The 24,218-nt window shown below is 37.3% G+C and overlaps 1 protein-coding gene across 1 annotated transcript; it reads right to left on the reverse strand.

Annotated features, from left to right (window-relative positions):
• Nucleotides 1-1,540: 1,540 nt before the first annotated feature.
• LOC140311744 (phosphatidylinositol 3-kinase regulatory subunit gamma-like) lies at nucleotides 1,541-22,506 on the reverse strand. Its single transcript, XM_072389240.1, has 12 exons — nucleotides 22,088-22,506; nucleotides 18,465-19,198; nucleotides 14,053-14,187; nucleotides 13,538-13,637; nucleotides 13,264-13,362; nucleotides 12,355-12,535; nucleotides 11,918-12,043; nucleotides 11,658-11,800; nucleotides 11,343-11,519; nucleotides 8,827-8,898; nucleotides 7,959-8,120; nucleotides 1,541-7,848 (listed from the first exon to the last, which is right to left on the reverse strand). The coding sequence occupies exons 2-12, from the start codon at nucleotides 18,712-18,714 to the stop codon at nucleotides 7,659-7,661; spliced, it is 1,635 nt and encodes a 544-aa protein (XP_072245341.1). The 5' UTR covers nucleotides 18,715-19,198; nucleotides 22,088-22,506; the 3' UTR covers nucleotides 1,541-7,658.
• Nucleotides 22,507-24,218: the final 1,712 nt, after the last annotated feature.

The following is a 24,218-nucleotide window of genomic DNA, read 5'->3' on the forward strand; positions in this document are numbered from 1 at the left end:
GCTGAACAACTTTATGTTTAATTCATCTTTGTCAGAAAGTTCTAAATGCAAACATCTGGAAGCTGTCGACACCAGCTGAGCTCTGTGTTACTTAAAGAGGAGCAGAGCTTTCTCCCGTGTTGAACCAGAAACATTTCACGGTTTCGGCTTTTGTGTTGTGCTTATCGGCTTGTTTTCTAAGTTTGACCCCTTTAAAAGCTGTTATAAAACTCGAAGGGACAACGCAACATTAGCTTTGTTGGTGTCATTTCGGGCTCTGGGACAATTTTCTGATTTATTTATCTATTTTAAACTTATACCGGCTCCCATCTAACTGAAAAGCAGATAGAAATGAACTAACTGGCTCAATCGAGAAGTGAGCCTTTTAGCTGCCTAGAACATTATCTGGCCCAAACTTATTTTCTTTGCACTGATAAGAGGGGATACACCATTTCCAGAGGTGGATCCAGCCATCATGGCTAAACATGTCACTGGACTAAGATGATGTTGTCTCACTGATGCTCAATGTTAACTGAGGCAACTGGGCAGTAGAAAAGCTTCCTGTTTCTGTTCACCAAAAACTTTCACTTCTGGAACAAACTGTACCAAAAGCATAGCCTTAGGTTCAGGTAGTTACTCTGCAGTGGCATCTGGATATGATGTTTTACCACCACTTTGTTTTCCTCTGGATGTAAGGTGACCTTTTACCACCAACAATTTTACCGGCTCCTCTGGGACCATGGATGACATGACCCTGACCTGATTGGTTGTGGTGGGACCCACATGAGTTCCACTTACTTCCAGCTTGACGACGATGGCACTTCTGAAGGTAAGACCCTCTTGTCACTGTGTTGACTGTGTCTGGTTATATTTATTTGGCATAAAACTTTATTTCCATGACAATATACTGCCTTTTTGCTTGGTTACATTCACTGTCTTGTGGTGTCCATCAGTTGGAAGCCATTTTATTGCACTTTGAAAGTGGTTATCCAATTCTGCAGGTGTGGAGTAGCAGTAGTTTAAGATGCAGAGGTTAAGGCATGCGACATAATTCTAGTCTATTCTTACGGTGGTTAGCACTGTTGCCTCACAGCAAGAGGGTTCCTGGTTTGAATCCCGGCTGGATCTTTTCTGTGTGAAGTTTGCATGTTGTCCCTGTGTACGTGTGGGTTCTCTCCAGGTGATCTGGCTTCCTTCGACTGCCCAAAAACACGTCTGTCAGGTTAACTGCGGACTCTAAATTGATCCTAGGAGTGAGTGTGGATGGTTGTTTGTCTCTACTGGCAACCCATCCAGCGTGTATCCTGGCTCTCACCCAATGACAGCTGGAATGAATTAAGCGGGTGTAGAAAATGGATGAGTGGGATATCCTTATGCTAAAATGCGGTACAAATTAGATGGATATAAAGTGATGTCATATTGGGTCTGCAGTCTTTGTTGTAAATGATAAAGGGTATTTTTGAGGTGTGAGATGGTTTGTACTTCATCCATGAGATAATATGGTTATGAAAATAAAACAATCACTCATTTAATCATAAACTCAAATTTATTTGGGATCTGAAAGTGCATACTTGAACTATAATGTTCTGAAGTAGGTAAAGTTGGGGAAAATTTTACACCAAAAATGTTTGTAACCAGTTTACTTCTAAAAGGAAATTAGCTATTTTTAAATTCAACAAGCTGATGATTTTTGCATAATCAATACAGTGAATAAACATCTACAGTGATGGGTTCATTTTAACAACAACAGCCTTTTAACTAAGTATAGCTAGATTCATCAGATTGAATGGAAAAGGACATGTTGAGATAGCCACAATGAAATAAGAATCTTACAAAGTTACAGAAACGTTAACGGTTGTTATGGTGAATGTGATGCAGAGACAGAGAAGAGGTATTTGATCGAAGTCCCTGGATCACAGATGTTTACAAAATAAATCTTCTTACTTAACTTAAGGTTAATAAGAAAACAAATGTCATTGCTGGATCCCCTCGTGTTATGGCATGGAAGTTTAAGGTGAGACAAGTCATTAAATTGCTAGTAAATACTGCAAAAATGCTTAACTGCCATCCACTTAGCCCATTTTTTACATCATACTCAAAACAGACACCTTTCCTATACACTTTACAGCCCATTGTAATACCAGGACACGTACCACACTATACCTACCGATAGCACCCAAGTTTACATAACCAGTTCCCTCACTTAACAATCTGTACCCTTTTACCTTAACAAACTTCTCTGTATAGAAACCTAATCAGCATACTGACCACTGGACTCAAATCAGTTCTGCAAGAGACTTTGTGTTAATGCTTTTTAGCATTTGATATAAAGTATATTTACATTTACTGTGCAAGAGTAAATGATTAATCTATGAAGACGTTAGGCCCCCTCTTAACACGGTCCCTGTACACTTGCATGTTGCATCAGGTCTTTATGTGTTAAGGTTTTGCACATGGAGGCTTTTAAGAACAATTTTGTAATCATAATCATCATTAAGTGTTCAGAAAAAAAGCTAATATTGACTATCAGTCAGAGGTTATATAACTGAAACAACTTTCAAACCCTACCACAATCCTAACTTTCACAACCCTTCCTTCTTTTTGCTTCTTTCACTAAATGGCAGTCTACTTCCGTTTTGTCATTGGGCATTAACCATTTACTGTGGAACCATACAGCACAAACTTAATTCCAAGAGAAGATGACACTCTTTCTGTCCTTTCTGTCCTTTCTGTGTCCTACAATGTCAACCCTCTCAATTAGTCTCCTAAATGTAAGACAACTAGCTATGAGGTTCTCCCAAGGTCGTATGTGTTGTTGCCACACTACTGACCATAAAAGTTGACTGATTATTCTTCCATGCCATAAATCTGGGGTGTATATAGCACAAAATTTGAACACACTTCTCAGTCTTTAAAGAAGATAAGCAAATGCTTTCTGGGAAGAGCAAATTCAAATGTATGAAAAGTCTGAAAGTCAAATTGTCAATGGCAATAATTTGTGCCTCTTGCCATTTTAGTCATGAAAATAGCTTGTGATATGTGAACAGGTCAGCAAGTTAGCGAGTACCTGGATAAGCATTTGAGTAAATGTATGCTAAAACAACAATCAGCTTACCATTGTGTGTCTGTTAAACTAACAGTATTTTTTTCATGCTGCATATCTATACACAACAGCAGCTACATCATGGTAATGTTGACCTTTTTTTTTTTTTTTTTTTGTCATTCGGTGGAAATGTATGAACAATTGGTTAGACAGAGAACTTAAAAAGATGAAATTCAAAAAAAAGAAATGCTGTGAAGTATCTCATGGTGTCAGTTTTTACCCCACCAAAAACAAATTTAAAGTGTTTTCAGTGTTTCTGTTTGCACAGTGATAAAACATTAAAGTTACAGAAAGCAACAACATCTATAGAAAAAGACCAAATTGTGCACATGTAATTACAGCGATGTCTGACTTTACAGAACAAAATATTGTAGTGATCATCCTAATGACCACACACCAGAAACATATTTCTTTTTTTTTTTTTTACATAAGTGCTACAACACATCAATCTCATAAGCAACTGTTCTATATTTACAACAATGACATGTCCACCTCCCTTAGTGTCAGGGGGAATGAACATGAGGAAAGTCGCCGTATCTCTACCTCACATGAGATACTTTTGTGCAAATGCTATGCTTTAAATTCAAACCCAGCAGAATGCTGCTCTTTCCTGCTTTTCTATGCATATAACACTTTTTTTCTGTTCTTGAACACCTATGTAAGAAATAAGTAATGGTTCATTCTCAGATTTTCAATGTTAAACAAATGAATATTTTGAGTTATAGACTTGGCACTTATTCTATATGCCAGTACTATAATGAAATACATAACTTGAATGATAAGGGACAGACGCCTTCATTTTGGTTTTTGTTCTATCCAGTTAGTTCTATTTGCACTGCTTTTGTGGTGGTTGTGGCACACTCTGTCCACAATCTGTGCAATGCAGCACTTCACATTTTACTACTGTGCAACACTATGTGCTCGACTGATGTGATTACAGGCACAACAAATACGAAACATTTGCTTAAGTAATATAGACGTCACACTCTGACTCTAACTGTGTGCCTGACAGGTGATTTTAAGAGACAAATGAGAAATTCTACAGCAATGAGTGCTAAGCACCAGTCACAGAGATTAAGAAAATACTCAGAATTTTACAGAATGTGCATAAAGGTAACATGTATTAACAAACTTGTGTTGAATTAGTGGTACTAGAACAGATATCCAAACAGTACCCAGCCTAGCATTACTTATTCTTAAAAAAATCTGCCACATAATGATAGCATGCAAAAATCTAACTTTTACACCTTTTTTACAGCCAAAAAGCTGGAATCTGAAAACAACCTGCACAACTCCCTTCATGGCAGATAACAGTCTGGCAAAACTGACATCTAGTAGATGTACGCAATTACGATCAAACACACGTTTGACCCTCAAGAGAGAAGTGCATCAAAACTGACCCATTGAAAATATAAAAAAAAAAATAAAAAAAAACTTTGATCACACTATCAACTACTCTTACATATGGAAACTAATCATATCTCTTACTGGACAAGAAAAGTGTCAATGCTGTATTTAATGCTTACTTTAATTTTCTTCTATAAATTGTTTGATTCACGGTAATCCACAAGCACCGCCTCATCTCCACTAAACAATCAAAAGTCCCTGGGTCGCAAACCTGATACCTACCCAAAGCCAGAGGTTCTTGGATAGGTCTGAAATGTAAACAATTTCAATTGAAACTTAAAGACTTTTTGTAGTTTTTTTTTTTTTGTTTGTTTTTAGGTTTTTTTTTGGCGTATGATATTTAGCATTATAAACACAGTGTTGCGTCATACATTTTGAGTATACCTCACACTGAGGTAGTAATCATTTTAAAGCTGCTTGGTCAACTATAAGCCTCTGAAGTAGTATTAGCTCAGTAGTACTAAGGATAACGCACTACCACTGAATTACCAGTATTTATTTATTTTTTCTATAGAAATGAAATCTAACGCACGCACAAAGGGGAGAAAAAACAACAACTCGTTTTTCATTTAAAAAAAACAATGGTAATGATGGTAGCCTTGAGTAGCCTGCCTGAATGCCATGTCTGGAACGGTGCCATAACGTATGCAGCCATCACATTTTACAAACAATACAAAAATCTCAGGCCATAAACGGCTTTTTAATATGTAATTGGGAACTGAATTTACTTTTCCCCGAATCCCTTGTGGAGATGGTGAGCCTATAAATGGCATGCTGGCTTTTGTTTGTCTGTTATTTAATGAGGCTGAGTCTTTGTTGCACTCTAAATATACTTGTTCAAAAACAGGTGCACTTAGGCTAACGATGTCAGCTAATGCAAGCGAAATGGCCTGTATGTAGGTAATTTCACATGCATCAGAAGGTAAAAGGTCAGACAGGGACTGTCTTGGAAGTTTTCTTTTTGTAGGTGTTGGTGTAGTATCTTTTGGCATCGCAGTTCTGTACAGTTCTTTTGATAATTCCTTAGGTTCCTTATATAATTGTAATGTTGATGTGCTTTTTGCCATAAACTGTGGCTGAAATTAGGGTTGTTTTTCAAGTTGAAGGGCATTCGGCTTAACACCCTGTTTTAAGGTAATAAGTCACTGCTTCTATCTCAAGTATGACATGAATTCATTGTTGCATCTGACATTTTCTATTTGATGCTCATTTTTGCAAAATTCTTAAATGTAGTAATTAACTTACGTTCTCGATTTGGGTGAACTGGGATATTGGTGGTATTGAAACTAGACACCGCCTGCTGAGTTTCAGGCCTGTTTTCTCCTATAAGATGATTGTGATGGCTGGAATAAAACACTTAAATTATAGTTTCCTTCAGAACTGGAAACCTGTAAGCCTGTTTAATATTAATGAATATAAGGGTGCAGAGATTTAACCATCATGGAGCTCCACCTTTAACCAAAATTTTGAGACCAAATCAAGAGATTCGACTACAAACCAGTTTCAAAATCTGCATTAACTTTTGTTACTCGCTGTTTTCGGTTGATGTGTAAAGGTTTGTATGACACAATGCAGAGGTACTGTTTGTTTGATTTTAAATGTTCTGGAAAAAAACTGAAAATTAAAAATGGCTTTACTTTGATCTCCAAAGACAGACATCGGTCATGAAAACTCAAAGATTTTCAGATGTCTTATAAAACATTGTTTCTTTTATATTTGTTGACTGAGGGGAAAAGTGTGTTGTTGTTTTTTGTTTTTTTCTTTTAAGAGTAGAATCCAGTGTTTAATCCACTGATAACGCTCAGATTCTTTCTTATTACATTTGGAGATCACAATTTACTAGTGACAAACACTATTACTGTCCCTTGAAAGATAAATTCAGATCTGTAATCTCCTTTTTCTGTTGTAGCTACTTGATCACCATTAACAGTAATTAGATCAGTATAATATCTAAAAGCTTAAGATCCAACCTGAAAATGGGATGAGCAGCATAAGATGCCAGTGCTTGCTATGAATGACAAGCTGCTCATGTTACCAACCAAGAAAAAAATGGAGCCAGCTTTGATAACCCTGCCCAAGGAAATCGAGTTGTTTTGTTTCGGATAAAGTGCTTGAGTGTGTCTTCACCCCTTTTAAAATCATTATAATGCACATGTTTAACTGAACACGTTCTAGTTTTTGTTGGGATTCCTGAACTCTCATATTTTAAAAATGAATGAGGTCCAGTATAAGTTAAATGGTTAAATCTTTGGACTTGATATTGTTGTTCTTAACAGTAACTTTTTTGTAAATTTTTACACTTGGTTTATATATATATATATATATATATATATATATATATAAAATATAATGTGTGTGTGTACTTTGAATAATTGTCTGGATTAGTGGATTACTCAACATTGCTCAGCCAGAAAAATACATTTCTATAATTTTGAATGCAAAATAAACTCCAATGTTCTGATCTTCTTTTGTTTTTGTTTGTAATCTGTGTTCTGATGAGTCATTTATAAAGTGGACATTAGCATCTTTTTTTTTTTTCCTCAATGTCCTTCTTATAAAATTCTCTGCTACAGCATGTTTTAGGATACTTGTCCATGATATTGTTAAGAGGCAGAATTTTAGCTCTACCTCAGTTCTGCTACAAAAGGCTAAATTGATTGTTGAAATCTGTAAAAGCTAAGTACATTATCTAAATTGTGCTTGGCATGCTTTATGTGCAGATGGCAAGTAAATGGGATTTTAAAGAATAGGAATAATCGCTTTAAAAAAAAGAAATGAGATTAGAACTGAGCCCCAGTTTGTCTAAACTACTGATTACACGGATCAGTGCTGTTTTATTGGGAACAGCATCTAACAACTCTATCTGGATCCCTCTCACCAGAACTGGCTAAAGAGCTAGTGCTAAGAGCCAAACGTGCAACTACTGCACTGAATTGACCTTAAAGTTACTGTGGAAAAACCTCAATCTGCTGAATAACTGTCAAAGTTGTTCATTAAAATTTGAATTTGCTGTGATAATATTCATTGTGGGGAAAGGGAATAACCTTTGCATAGAAACACTAACCAGTACTTTGTCTCAGCCTCGTAACTGTGTCCATTTGGATGTGTCCTCTGTGCTACTACTGCGAAGCTTTCAGAAGGTGCCATTATGTTGTTGTGCTGGTGTGTCTCAGCTGGACTGCTGGCTGAGTGCGGGCCAGGCCAGGGTTACATTCAACTGCTGGTTGTGTTGGATCAGGGATGTGTGTCGGTAGTGGAGGACGAGCTCCCTGAGTGACGAGTACAAGTTGTAGGGCTCAGCAAACCCATATCCTGTGGACGTCCTGTAGATCACACAGTGTTTTACATCCCCGTCCACGCTGCATGAGAGAAACTTGTCACTTTGGGTTCCCAATTAATGTTTGTAACAATTTATACATGCAGTTATTTACAGTAAAATGCCAAGTTAAACCAATGTAAAGTTACTCACACAACAGAGCAGGCAAAAGAGCCCCTTTGAGTCTGGCTGTCTCTGATTAAGAAGGTCCCGTCCCTCCTCCCTCTCAGCAGCTCCTCCGCCTCTTTTCGTCTCATACCGCCAACATACCAGCTCCTCTCCTCCTGGTGAATATCATCCTCTAGGGTGTATGGGCTAACATACAGACATATTAATTGAGATGGAGAATTTCATAGTGATGCATAATCTTTTTTACTCCCCGATATCTTGCCAGATTGTTTTGAACACTTGAGCAACTGTTGTTGGCAGTACATATTATGCTAATCCATCATATCCTCAAAAATGGCAGTTCAACAAGCACAATGAGCTTAGTATCAGCACTCTCTTGACCCAACCCTCGTTTCTTTATTTTTGCTAGGAACCAGACTTTCTTGTAGTCATTTAAAGTGCTGTTTTAATGCCATTTGACACTAACTTTTGACTTACTCAAGCATAAAAAAAGACAACTAACTTGATGGATAACCCAGTGATGGGTTACACAAAATGGAAAAAGAGCTCAACAGTATTAAATTGGTATTATACTGTATTTCCGTGTGTTTACCTCTATTTTCTGTCCTCCTAACGATATATAAAGAACTTTTGCACTCTTCTAGAAGTAAGTTTACTTTGAGATGATGCATTATACGTTCCTCCATGGTGTACATTGTGCAGTTAATTGCATGTGGGCCAAAAAAGCTTTTCAAATAAATTTTCACAAAAGCTCCACACCCACAGTACAGTTATGTTTCAGCTTTTTGACAGTGTTGGATTAAATGGAATGTCTAGATTTAAATACAAGTAGAAATCACTGTCGTATTTTCAGTTTTCTGTCACTTTTACTTGACAAGTGGACAATACTTACTCCTCTTCTTCATCCCTTAAACCCATCCAGTCATCAATCTGACTCTGCCTGGTTCCTTGCTGTGTGAGCCATCTGAAACATAAGCAAACACAGTTAAAGGGTTACACAAAAGGAGTTTTTGCAAGTTGTGCTGTTATGTATCCTGAGTTCTAATGTTGGATTAAATTGGCTAACAAAGTGCTAGACGACACTAAAGACTAAGATTGGTCTGTAAACACTCTGCACCCTTCCTGACACATGACCAAAAAAAAAGAAGCAAAGTTGGACAAAAAGCAAATAACTTTAACGGCAGTTACTGTTTTATATATGCAACAGTCAGAAACATGTTAGTAATGGAGACACCCTCCAAAGGAGGTTATCTACTTTTGTTTAACTAGCCATGACTCTGTTGGTCTATAAGTAGTTTTTTTTTCTTCACTTGTTCCAAAGTAACAACGGTTGTCTTTGTAAAGAAATAAGGCCGTGTGTAATCATAACTACTCTTAAAAACCTGGGTAACAACGGTCAGCTTGATGGGAACAATCCGCCCTCGTGATCAAACCCCATACCAAACATACTGGAGCTCAGCAGCTGTGGCAGTATGGAGGGGAACAGCTGATTGCTCTGCCTATGTTTATAACTCAGCTGTGTCACTGGTATGTGTTTTTCAAATCAAAATTTTATCTCATCACCGATCGATTTCAACTGATGGCTTCGTTGGGGTCACGTTAACATATCTGAGTTACACTGAGGTTTCGGGCACGATATGGCAGTCCTCTGACATGAAGCACAGTCATGAAACAATGCAAAGAATTAAGTATGAATACCCGCTTAATGAAGTACAATACATTAATTTGCAAAAACCTAACACCTTGCCATTGCTGCTATGTCTTGGGTGTGAATGAAATTTCTTTGTTTTGTCTTTCAAGTCTGTTAACTGTGTAAATCGTAAATCAAAATGAAGTGATTGGCAAAGCATAAAACACCTAGTTGAATATTGTACAAACACAACATATCAGATACTAAAATTGAGAAAATGTTGTTTTGTTTTCTGAAAAAACATGCACCAATTTTGAATTTTAGGTCTGCTACAAGGTTTAAAACATTAAGGAGCAACAAGCTTTGTAATGTTAAAAAAAAACAACACATCAATAAAACTGATTAATGGCTAAAACTGTGTGAACGCACATAGGCATGCACATTATTTTCATCAGATTTTTTTGTTTTATTTTTTAAACCGTATTTATGTATGAATTTGATTCATACATCTGCACATTCACAAACCAAATTTCTATTCCCATCTTTAGACAGAAATGGGTGAAGACCCTCCTCTAATAAATCATATGCATATAAAAACAACACAAACACCAAAACTAAATAGACATGACGATAAAAGCCACAGCAAAAATGAAGGTCAACCGAAAAAATGAATTCTTCCAGAAAATAAGATTGGTCTGTAAATACTCAGCACCCTTCCTGACACATGACCAAGATGTGTAGCTGCAGATATTCATGTTTTACACAACTGAATGATTCCAATTTGAAAAAGAAAATCACTATCATACCGCGCAAGATCTGAGAAATAGATGTTCGATGTTAAATTTTGCCTCTTTTATTGTATCAACCTGTGCATATGAGTTTTTTAAATTGGTCTAAAAATGTATGTACTCATGTTCTGAAGAATCCCTTTGGTGCACACATTCTTTTCAAATATATGTTTATGTGTAAGAACACATATTCCTTTTATTTACATGTCCGCATTGTTAATGCAGCTGCGTGTAATATCTCTCCGTTAACTGAACTGTCAACAGTTCAGTGATATGTTGGGTATATGAGGAGCATCTCAGAGAGCCTGCGTTATGTAGAAGTATAAAGCAGTAGAGGTTCAACTGTGTAGATTGTTCAAACAATGTTTCTAAACCTAAAATTGTAAAACATTGAAGTTTTTTTTCTTATTATTGAATGGTCTGCTGAAATCTATACGTATAGACGAGGCCAAAACGTGATCTTTGGACCGTCAGGCAGGACTCCATCAAAACAGACACAATTAGCATGTGGAAATCACTGCATGGGCTGATGAACACTTATGAGTGTGTGAAAAATTATGAGTGAACACAGTTGATTACCGCATCTAAAAATGCAAGCAAAAACTCCACCAGGCAAAGAATAATTTAGATACAGGCATCATCTAGAAGTTCCCAGCAGTATTCGGTCATGTGAGAAAGGGCACCTCCTGTCAGTTCCAAGGTTTTATGAATTGGGACATAATAAAAAGTCATCTAGTCTTTTCCATGTCTTAAAATTAGGTAAATACAACCTCAGATGGACAACAATTTGGGACATATTACACAGTGTGTCGTCATTTAGAAAAAGTTTGACCAAAATGTAGAAGCAGCATGTGGAAAAACTGAGAGCGCCCACAACTTTCTGTATGATGGCATCAGTCACATCACTATGGAGGAATTTTGTCACACACTTTACAACCAGCTGATTGATTAACTGCTATTTAATCAAAAGAATAGGGTGCTTAAACTTACAAAAGGTATTGATCTCTGATCTTCCTGAGCTGCACGAGGTCAGGCTTAAGGGTGTTCAATTTCCTGTCGACTTCCATGTGAGTCAGTGCCTTCTTCTTTAGCTCCTCCTCCAACTTCTTCTTGCTGTTGTGGATTTCTTCCACCCTTGACTGCAGTTCATCTGAGTTGCTTTGAATCCTGTGGATGACGCAACAACCTTAGTGAACGATTAAAAGCCTAATTTGCTCTCAGCATGCTGGATGGATGGGGGGGGGGGTTACATAAAATGGAATACATGAAAATGTGAAAACAAGTGGTAGCTATTTTAAAGCATACTTGTCAGTTTTTGTGTTGCTGTCCAATGTGAGAAACATGTCAATGTATTCCTTGCTGAAACGCTCTTGAGTATCACACTCCTCCCCGAAGATCCGAATAATTTCACTGAACGCTTCAATTGCCGTCCGCTTGCTCTGGAGTTCCTGTAAAATAGAGCAACCGATCTAAACATTTAATATTAGGGCCTTACAGGCACATTCACATTAAAGTCGAGCAGGTTCACCCAGATACGATTGACATCCTCGGACAAGTTGTTGTACCTGGGACATTTGGTTGAGTTCCTCAAACAGTTGGTCATACTCTCGGCTCTTCTCTTTGTATTGATCCTGAAATATCCTCAGCTGTTCTCCAGCTGCATCAATGTCAACCTCCATCACAACTTGCTGCTATACAAAAAAGAATGTGAAAGATATTCAGGACCAAGTGCTTTTAAGTATCTTGTTTGATGAATTTATTCTAGGACTACCACATTAAAAAAAAAAAACGTAATTAATAAAAAAAAAAAGATAGCAGCTTCCTTATTTATTGTCCTACTAGTTCTGATGCAGAAAAACATGAAAAATAAATGGTTACAATAACAGCAAACCTCTAAAAACATATTTTAACACATAACAACTAGGCATAGAAAAAGTCACTTGCATATTTCATAGTTCTAATGACAGAGTACACACTAACAGTTCAGTCGTTGTGAACCTACCTGCTGGTATCTGGACATTGGGTAGAGTAACTGGGTGTCCAGTTTGGAGTTGTACTGGGCTAGTGACGACTTCTGATAATACTGAATCAGCTCCACCACAGATGGAAAGGTCAGTGGCTCAGAAAAGCCACACTTCCCTCCATGATGGAAGATTTTTATTAGTCTGTTGTAGCCATCTTTTCTGCAAAGTTACAAACAAACAAACCTGTTATATTTTTAAAAAGGTTTATTTTCTATTGGTGTCGGTATAATACCACTAAGAAGAGTTTGTTGCTTTTGTTTTGAACTCCCACAGCCCAACACGCAGTGTACAGACTTGAAGTTGAAGTAATATCATCTTGAAAACTAAAAACAGCTCTGGGTTACAGTTACATGTATAAAGAACCAACTGTAAGTTGTGAGACCGAGGACAGCAACGATTAAAGTTCAAGTGTGACTGTTTCGTCAAACAAATGTGTGTTGGATGATTGGAAAAACAAGTGAAACTCATCAGACTGCTGAAATCGGCACTAAACTCTGATAAGCAAAGCTTTATATCGGAAACCTGGTCCTGATTCGGTTTAAATGAGATGGAGACCACAAAATCTCTGAAGTTACGCTTTAAATCTCCAAAAACTACTTTTCGGGCTTTTGAAATCAATAAATTACTGACCTCTGATTTGGGCTGAACATGGCATTTAAGATGCAGACTGCAGATATCTGTAATACAAGCAGCTCAAATGCTGTAAACTCTTACCCACATTTCATAATACCCAACTAGTTGTGTGTATGTGACGTGATGTAATGACCATCTAACCATCTGGTGCATTAAACACTTTGAAGTGTTTACAGTACAAGTCACAAAATCTACATTTTTACATGATTCTTATCAGCTATGTCCCAAAATCATGAGCATAAACGCATAGTCACCGTAACGTCAGAGTGTATTCCCCTTTGATCCTACTTGAAGAGTCTCGGACCAGAAATGTGCCTTCAGGAGTGTTCCTCATCATTTCATTTACTTCCTCTCTGGACAGGAAAAAAAAAAAAGACACGAGGGTGTATAAAGTCTGAAGAAGATTGAAAATCACAATTTAAGGTGTAAAAACTTGGATATATATATATGTGGGCTTTTAGACTAAAAGCTGTAATAATTTTGAAGGAACTTTCCAGAAAAGAAACTAGAAATGTGAATGTTCAGTACCTCGAAATGTTGCCCCAGTACCATTCTGCTTCGGACAGCTGGTCATCAGCGCTGCAGTCACAGGCTGCCATAGCTTTGGTTGAGCTCTCTAATTTAATTTCTGACCACAAAAAGTGATGAAATGTTTAAATCGCAGAAATGCAAATTACCAAGAAGAGAAACTACTACTAGTTGATGTGATCTATATCATGTATTGTTGGTCACTGTTGAAGCAGTCCTCACAGAAGAAGGTAATTCATCAGTCACCATCCTTCTGATCATTTTCCCACACATGATAAATTTATATTCTATTACTAATATTGTATAACACAAAAACTGCAAACTTCCTACATGAATAGATTAAGTCAAGCAGTAACTTTGTAAAAGTTTAGATGTTTGTTTTTTTTAGTACAAAACTATAAAGTAAATGAGCCAAAGACCAAGAGCGTAGAGGTGTTTACACAGACGACATTAACAATACTAATTCGGGACAAAACTGAGTGACGATTGTAAGTAAAAGAAATGTCTACAAGTACCTTCTTCCTTGTTGATGCTGGTTTTTAGAGGAGGAATCTCATCATCACCATCGGATGAGAGGTCCTGCAGGAACTCGGCCGGTGTGCTAGACTGCACCTCACTGTCGTTTTGGCCCCTCTTTGTCTCCAAGAATTCTAAAACATCAACCCCCCCAGTGTTACTCACAATGTCAGCTCAGGACAGTCTGTATGTGACCATCTGCACTTTGTGGCTGTCAGCATACACAGCTGGCCCCCTGACAAGACTGTGGAGGGAGATATCGTTGTGTTGCTCAGTCTTGCACCATGCGAGGGACTCTGTCCAGACCAGTGTGTTGACAGGTGACGGTGTCTGACTGCCTAAAATACCAGAGCTGGCACTCCTCAACGCTCAGGCACACTCGGCCAACTCAATGCTGCGACCTCGCCTTGCCTCGCCTAACAAACAACAGCTGTCTGCAGCAAGATGCCATGTCAGCCTTAAGGACTAGCTGATGTGCGCCTGTGTCCACTTCCCTAATGTTAACGTTCACGCACACACAGGTGCAATAAACACAAGGACAGGTGGGAAGCTGTCAATCAGACATTCCCTGAAACATTTCTATTTACGTGTGGATTGTTTATTTCGCAGTATATAAAAACATGCACTCATGCACGGATACATGTGTGTCGTGAGCAGCGTGCCGTTAACAGTTGATGTAAATCGTCCCTTCAGCACTTGTGATGGCATGCCTGGAGATGTTTTAAATTGCTGCTGCAGACGGAGGCGTATGCTAGAGGAATCATACTCATGCTGTTGTAATATTAGAAAGGGACAAAACTCATAAACCCCATGCCTTCAAACGATGAAGCTCTGTCAAAACTTGCCTGGTATAAAAACCTGAAGAAGATCTACACCTAATAAATCCTGCATCCAGCTGAAACATGATACCAGCTTCGACTAGTTCACTTTTTATCATTTTGTAGATTTTAAAAAAACTTTTAAAATTTAAAATAAAATGAAAAAAGTCAGGTAATTGCCATAAAATGAGCATTTTGATGATAACTGATAGTTTGCTGCATTTCGTGGTGTTTTGTTAATGTATACTGAGTTTATTTTGATTCTGAATTTTCGGTCATGCAGTTGATTGTAAAGGAATTAAATGGTATGCAAAATAAGTTCACGTGTAAACAGGTTACATATTTACCTGAGATGTGATACCTTCTGCGGCATTTGCATGAACATTAATCTCAAAACTATTTAAGTTTTATTTGATATATTTTTCTGGATTTAGTTGAAGATTGCCACTTCAGTTAAGCTGTTACTCAAAACTTCTGTTTGTTTGAGTTTTAGTAATGAATCTTTTTCACTTTCCAGTGGCAGCACCTTCATCCTCAATGTGGTCACGGCTTCAATTGAACTGAAATTCACATCTAGTAACTTCTACCACCTCATCCCTTGGAATGACCCTGTAAGCTACAACATGAAGGGATGGCTTTGTAATTCTGATGCAGGCTGTAGTGGACCACACCTTCTGAAAAGCATGACTTTCTAAGATGATAACACTCTCTGAAATTATAGCACCTGCTTATGTTTTACTGAGGCTCCCAGTCTCCCTTTCTTTTTTTAGTAGTAGCTGGCAGTATTAGGTGTTATAAAATCCAGCCTTGAAACAGCAGAGAGAGGCAAACTTAATAATTACTTATTAATTATTATATGTAAACTGGAGATCAACCGTACCAGTCAGAATGTGAGCTACAGCTAATACTGAAATAAAAACAGTAATTCAGCCTCATACTAAAATGTCAAAACCAAAGGAGACAAATCGGGAAAAAATGCTTGGTTGAGGATGTTCCACTAGTTCAGTACTGAAGACAGAAGAGCTACAACAGTATAAGCACCTGCCTACCATTAAGTAGTTTCTCTACATGCAACCAAATAAGCTGCATGAAGTGTTTTATCCTGATGTGTTTAGTACCAGGACATTCACAGTGGATCCTTTTGGCCTTGTGGATTGTTGGGTGGGGTCTTGAGTGGATTTAGCTCGTCTACTACAGATGCCATCAGACCCCATTGTATTGATTCAATACTCGGGACTCTTTGTCATTTTCTTTTTATCCCTTCCTTGTTAGATGGCAAGTGTTGTAGTAACATTTCTGTCAATGCACTGAAACACAATCAGCCATGTTGCTCAGTTTACCTGTCACTGGTCTTATCGTTGTGGCTAATTAATGTATACTTGCATGGTAAAGCGTGCAGCTGGGTCACTGTGTTCATGTGGGTTTTTTTTTGTTTGTTTTGTTTTTTAAATAAAACAGATTATTCTGGTCTAATCTGGCCATAACTGGTTGACAATTACCTTTCTGAGAAACCAGCATAACAATTTCAAGAAAGTAGATTGGTCTCTGTGCAGAATTGTGTGAGAAGTTGTTAGACTTCGTTACCTGCAGATGAGAAACTTGACTCGGAACACAAAGCTGTTCTCTCTGCTCAACTCTGTTGCGCCACCATGTTTTGATAATAACTCCAAAGGGACAAACCGCTGACATTGGAGCAGGTATAAATATATTTCTTTTTACATTTTTGTGACCACCATGGTTTTCCTACATACTTTAAAGAAGAGGAAGAGGAGGAGGAGGTTACAGTTTGCAATTTATTCCACTAGATGCCACTGTGCTGGATCTTACTGGACTTTTAAAACAAGCAGAAGAATTAGCTAATATTACAGTGGGGCCTGAACTCTCTCTCTCTCTCTCTGCATCAGTGGTTGTCTTCATAGTCCCACCAAACTCTTCAAATTATTTCAACATTACACTTACAGCAGTCTTTCTACCCTCGCATCTGTTTCCCACTTCAGCTGCTTTTTTTCTTCCCTTCTTGCTTGCGTCCCCTTCTTCTTTGCCTGTTAGATGTGTCAGCTATAGACAAACATGGATCTATAGTGGAACATCCTCAACCAAACATTTTTCCCTATTTGTCTACTTTGGTTTTGAGATTTTAGTATGAGGCTGAATTACTTTTTATTTCAGTATTGGCTGTAGCTCACATTCTGACTGGTACGGTTGATCTCCAGTTTACATATAATTTATCCGTTAATAATTTCGCCTCTCTCTGCTGTTTAAGGGCTGGATTTTTATAACATCAAGATCTATGACAACATAATATACACAATGTATAAACAAACGATGAGTAAACATAAAAGTCTCCATGTTAACAGCCTTCAAACTATATTGAAAATGATGAACAAAACAAACACATTTTTCTTTTTTTTCTGACCTAAATTAATCTTGTAACCATTTATAATCTTAAGGTTTCACCCCTCTGGGATTTATAACCTTGTCACTTAATTATTTTAGTTCTTCGACAGAATAAACTATTCACTGCTTCTGCTGTACTTATCAAATGAGTTGGAGCATGACCTAAGGCAGCAAAGGCCTCATCGTCTTCGGCAAAGAAGGACTTTCCCTCCATTGTCTTGGGTCTGATCAGTAATCAAACATGCTCAGACATAAGTGGAAAAACAAATTTTATATAAAAGTTGGGAATTCTCTGAAAATAGATTTTTAAAATGATAAATCGGCTCAGTTTTTGATGTTTACGCAGCTCTCTGAACATTCACATGCTTTATTTACTGTACCACAAGTGAAGATCAGTGGTTGACCTCGGCTCCTGCATGCATTCATGCATTCATTTTATTTTATTTTTTGCCCTTTCTCGACTCAGTTGCCAATCAAAATTGCCTGAGCTGACTCTCTTCTGACTGCATCATCACATTTGCACAAACGTCACATGAATGTCTCTAAACTGATATACTGATTTCTTGGATCCAAGACGTTAATTTTCCACACTGTTGTCTAATGGCAGCCCTGCTGTTCTAATTGGACCTGCTGCAGATCAAGTATATCTATTCTATTTCTTATATATACACAAATTGGATGTTACTTGGCTCATTTTTCCCTGCTGAAATAATAGTTCTTAATTTCTGCCATCTCCTGGTTCCTTATTGGACCAAGCTTCACCTTTTGCGAAGGATATTGACTTTTGGTTTCAAGGTAATTAGAATTTTTAGCACCATATTACAAAGTTTGTAAGAAGTCTGTTTTACAGTTGTTTCACTGATTCTCCACTATGTTTAAGAACAAATTTGATCATTTTGTTTTTGTTTATTCAGTCTCATCACAGCCTTTCAATAGTATTTCATCTTTATTTTGAAGTTTGTTTGTTTTTTAACCTGTTTTTTACATTTTCTTTTACCTTTTTTGTTTCAGCCAGGGCCTGAAACTCTAGAAAGATTACAGCTCTTATGGCTCAAAAGAGATAAAACAAAACAAACAACAACAAAAAAATATTAACACTCTGTTTAGTGTAACCACTAAAATCGATCACAATTCATATTATCACACTGATTTCTGTATTGATGCTTTCAAAGCTTAGAGCAGTACCTTAAGCTTACCTTTATCTGCTGGTGGAGGCTCAGGCCTGGAAGCCACGGACATGTCTGTCTTCTGGTGTGATTGGTTAAGCAGTGATGACATCATCACAGGAAATATAGGATAAGGCTCAGGATTATCCCCCTTGTGTGTAGTGTTCTCATTCATGACCACAGCGTCGTTCCTGAGGTGGAGGGATGCTAGCGATGACGTTGGTAGATCAACTGGCTGGAGCTCGTCCTCTGTCCAAAGCTGGAAACTCTCAGCTGCCATTTTCACAACACTAACGAACAGTGCAGCTTGATTTTTTTTTTATTGAGAGGGTGAAGCAGAGAGGGTGAATGGCGGTGCCACAGTGCAGTTGATCACATCCTATCAGCTTACAGTTAAACTCATGGTTAAGGTTAGAGAGCTTGGAGACACCATGGCTGCCCAGTGTTATGGATGTCGAGCATGTTCCTCAGGCTAAACCGCTGTTTTACACACATCATACAGCAGCGTAATGACATCGCCAGCAGATCCTGTGGTTGCGCTTTGCACTTTTCATCAGGGAATTTCTATACACAAGCACTGTTTTGCTTTGCAGTCATGTGCTTAAAGGGATTCATACTAGAAAGCTACCTTGCATAGTCACTGTTTGAGTATCCAAGTGCTTGATTCCTTTACACTTTGATATAAAGGTTGAATTGAAGAGTGCCGATGCTCAGCTGTTTGATTTCTTCTTTAAGAACCCATGTAGCACTTCTTCTGAGGGAACCTACATCAGAGAGAAAATAAACGATCAGAAACATCTGGCCAGAACTGGTTAGATAACCTTAATTATTTCACTGTTTAACGTATCACTGTTACTTTCCTGTTAAGGACTTTTAATTACTTATTTATTGTGCCTTCATATTACAGACCTGCTGCAAAATGTAATACTAAAGTCAGAACTCTGACTGATTGAACTCATTTCCGGAGCACAGGCTTTTGACTTAATTCTACCTAATTAAAAATATCTGATAACAGAGATGCGGCATAATAGTCTTAGCCTAAATATTTCTGATGTGAGCATAAACAGTAGTCACATCACAAGATGTGATGTCACGTACTGTATATTAACATATCCTGCCTACATTTTTGTTGTGTTAAACATTAAACGTTTCACTATTCACATTTTCCATGGATGAACTACAACAGACGTCAATTTGTTACAGCATGATCGGACACTAAGAAAAGTCCACAGTTCTCCCGTTAGGCTTATCCTTTTAGTGGTTTCAGAGCACCGCTACTAACGGAGCAGTTACCCGACACCTAATGATGGTCCCTCAGTCAGAGGCACAGACAAGACTCTTCTGCAGTGTTTGGCATGTTGAAACCAATTGTTTGGCTTGAAGTTGAAGCAAAAAGTAATTTATTATTTTTAAGGTATATATCAGCAAAGATGTATTCTCCTGCAAAATCAGCCCCAATCATATTAGAAACATTTAATTTCAAATAAACAATATAAACCTACCGCATGAAAATATATATATTTTTTTAATATATTGCAATAAGTACAAAACATATTGTAATATATATATGATCAATGATTTTTTTTTTTTCTTCTCATATGTTGCGGCCCTAAAAAGACTAAATCTCACTGAACACTTTGCTAATTGCTACTTCTCAAGTTTTTAGTTTACATAAGTTTTGGCTGGTTCTGTTACCAAAAGCAATATTTTAACTTATTTTACCACATAAATGACAATAAAAAATATTGGTAAAATTGTATATCAATAAAACACTTTTACTTTGAGACATTTTTAATATTATGTATTTTTCCAATGCGCTCTGGTTTGAGCGTCTTAAAAAAATATTTTATTCATGAAATTATAGATTAAACGTATTAGTAATTATAATGATTAGTGATTAATCAACTAACAATTAGCTTTGTTACGATAATTATCTCAAATGCTTTCAGTGTCACTTTGATTGTGATGCTCATTTGATGCCTTTTTTCTTTTCTTCTGGTTATAAATCTTAAACCCTGAATGGCATTAACATTAAGTTGATAATCAGAATTTTAAACAAAATATCGAGCACAGAGAAGAGCAGAACAGATTAATTTCTTTTTACCCCACAGATCAGCTCAAATAGAAAAAACAAAAGCAGGTTATTTGACTGCTAATCAGGTTGCCTAAACAATTCTCTTTATCAAAAACGTGTAACAACACCATCACCAACATTGGATGCAGTGAGTGATGAAGTGGAGATTCACATATCTAAAATGTATTAGCTGTTTAAAATGAGACGTGTAATTTTTAATGACAAACTGATTTTTCTTTTGCTTATTAAGTGTCATCCTTGACAGTAAAAACATAAACTTCCTGAATGTAATGTTGTCAATGGGGATTTCTTGGATTTCTCCAGATTTTTCTCTGTGGGAAGCCCTCATGACTACTGTACATACACATACACGTATTATATCATGAAGCCCCTTACATGATAAAGAATTCACAGGGGGCTGCAACTAAATCTCCTCTCCCAAGCAACGGATTAGTCAGCGGTTTATTCTTCTCTTTTCTTTACAATGTAACATCTTACTGAGGGGATTTGATCATTTAGTTGCCCTAAAAGAGAAAAGAATTACCTTAACTTTGTTTTATCAAAATCTTGTTTCAATGAGTATGTAAACATGATTATTTGACTGGATAGTTGTTGCTTCAGCCTGCAACAGAAAAAATATCAAATCACGAAATGATCGCCATATTCTGCTTCTGAACCTGAACGCTTAATACTTTCCAGCATCTTATGTATCACATCGATCGGAAAGCTTTAAAAATGAATTGTTGGTTACACTACTTATCTCCAAATTTGAGACAAGTTTGTTTAGATTGCTTAGAATATGTCCGGTTTCCACAAAAGAAGCATAAAAAACATAATCGATTCACTGAGTGATGCTACAAATGAAAAGTCAAAAGGTTGAAAATGGCGTCCATATAGAAACACTTCCAATGGTACGCAGCCATTAAGTCGCGATGGATTGAAGCTTTGTGTCGAACGCGTTGAATCCATGTTTAGATGATGCAGAGTACTGAAGGGGATTTCACCCAAAGTCAAAAATGTCAAATCACAACACAAGTTGGTTTTGTCATGTTTTCATATGTATCCTAAATAAATTTCCACTACACGTCCACACAAGTCGGTCTTTGTATACCGATACCTATTTTTCGGTGTCTTTATACAAAGTGGTTAATGGTTATAATTCAGAAAATAATCAAAATAAAGGCAATAAATTCAAAGCAATTTAGTTTACATGGATTCATGAGGAAAATCACTGAAGAATATTCAAACAATTTCACTTTCTTATTCTACAGCAGTGCTCTACTAAAAGTCACCAATCCTTCATGTCTCCTATATTGCACTGTTTAGGTTGGTTATTTTGAAGTTTTAGTTTTTTTGTCTTATCGCAGCCAAAACCCAAGAACAGGACTATTTATATACGCCATGTTTTCCCAACGCGTCCCATCATCATGTAACTAAGCTTCGAATGACGAAGAGATGCGGAGGCTGAACGGCCACAGAACTTTCAAAATGGCAACGTCTGTTGTAGACATCATCCGACCAACCTGGAAAAATTCAACCTCATCTGGAAACTTAGCTGAACAGGACAGTGTGTACCTACCTGGGCCAAGACAGAAGGGATCGGGCAGCATGGGGAACCAGTGTCTCGTCGACATCCATTAAGCGGCTAAGAGACATGGCTGGACGCACACGTGGGTTAGATCAAACCAACCACCGGCCTCGGTCCTCACGCCATTCTGTGTCCCTCCACCCCTCACTCCTCCTATCCCATATAGCCTCTCCTTATGTGTCCTCCATCTTCTACAGATCCTGTCCTCTTGGTTGTTATCCATCTCCTTGGATTGCCACTTTTTCCCACGCTGTCATTCCTTTACTTTTCTGGTCCCCTCCTCACAGATGAATGTCATGTCCTCTTGAAAATAAAGCCTTTTCCAAGTCAATGTCCACCTTGTTTTGACTTTTTCATGCAGTGCACAGGAAAAAATTCCACTGATCTGTGAGGTGAAATCTAAAAAAGAACCTGCACAGATATTTCAGTGTGGGGGAGAAAAAAAAAGAGCTATAAATGCTATGTATATTTTAGTGCTGATGCAGGTAAAAGAGGTAAAAGCACAGCACTGCTCTCCACACCGCAACTCTTTTTCACAGTTTGAGAGCACAGTGTGGATGCACAGTGGGGGTACAGAAGCATGAGAATGAGTCGATGGGAAAAACTCCTATATAAATAAATAAGGAAAGGATGCCACTGTTGCTATACAGAGTGAGGGGCTTAGTAATCTCCTGAAATCCTATTGGCCAGTCTGTTGCCATGTGCTCAGCAGTCAGCAGAGATGCTGCTAACAAATCAAGGAAATGTTCTAATATTAGACTGTATGTTTCTAGGCAGCAGGAGCCCCTGACCTCTCAACTCCAACAGCGTTACGTTCCACTTCACAGATCAGCATAATGAAAGAAGTGGTGTGGAAGTAACTGGTTAAAAAAACGTTCCGGCACTGCAGACAAAACGGCAGACCCAAACCCTCCACCACAGCTCCCTTCATGGTATCCCAGCCCGCATGATTGTAGTAACAGACGGGGAGGTGAGAAAATAAGTGATCATCTCTGAAGTTTTTTTGGATATAAGACAATTTACTGGTTTTTTTTTTCGATTTATCAAGATTTTGTAAAACATGTTTTTTTTTAATATGTGTGTATAAATATTTTTTTTTTGTGTGTGTATATATTTAATTATTATGTTAAAGATGAATTTAAAGGTGTCCTGTCCTAAGAAACTAGGTTAAATTAAACTGTTTCTAGTGAGTAAAAGAAGGGGGGTGATTCATTTTGTAAAGCACACTAGGTAATGTTATAAAGAATATTTCATCATTAATTACCAGTTCTCATTAATATGTCTTATTCTGTCTGCATTACTAATTTCACTGATGAGATTATGATTATACTTCTGATTTGAGACCAGGGGCTTTTTGCGTTACATTTTCATTAAATTCAAGAGCTGACAGGATACATATTCCTCATTGAGTGTTTGATTTTTGTCCCGTTAGGTTTGTTAAGCGGTACAGACGAGGTGGAGTTGTAATGTGTGACTTTCTCTCTGTCAAAAGTAGGACACGGGTGGTTTGAATTTTACTGCATCTCCATTCTGGATTAAATGTGTGGATGGCTCGTGCATACAAATTAATTTCATTCTCATGTCTTTATTTGTCAGACATGTACAAGCCTTGATTAAAAACCAAAGTTGTGAAAGATAAATAATTTGTAATCACCTCTGTGAGAATGCTTATTTATCTCCTTTAATCAGGAGGGAAAAATGTGATATGAGACAAAACTATTTAATTCCAACACTGAGCATTCTGACTTTGTAAAACACGCCTGAAAATTTTATTTTGTGTCCATTTTTCTTTAGATCAAGTTGTATAAGAAAAAATGTAATCATCATTTCATTAAAATTTTGAGAATAAATATCTGCAAATGATTACAAATGGGCATGCCACAGGGATCCAACACTTCCTTTTTAAACCAGTGTATTTACAGCTCCGTTCATGGCACATGTTGGGAACAAATTAAACTAAATGATGTATATTTTTACCATATTTCAGAGCATACAGTAAAAGCCTGAGAGCCAACATATTCAGCTCACTTTAAAAAGCAAACCAAAGAGTTTGAACCTAACATAGAAATCCAAATGACTCACTGAAAGACATCATTTAAACAAAGTTTTTTTGCTTTACTTT

This window comes from Leuresthes tenuis, unplaced genomic scaffold (genome assembly GCF_036924035.1).
Source record: "Leuresthes tenuis unplaced genomic scaffold, fLeuTen1.0.hap1 SCAF_7, whole genome shotgun sequence".
NCBI classification, from domain to species: Eukaryota; Metazoa; Chordata; class Actinopteri; order Atheriniformes; family Atherinopsidae; genus Leuresthes; species Leuresthes tenuis.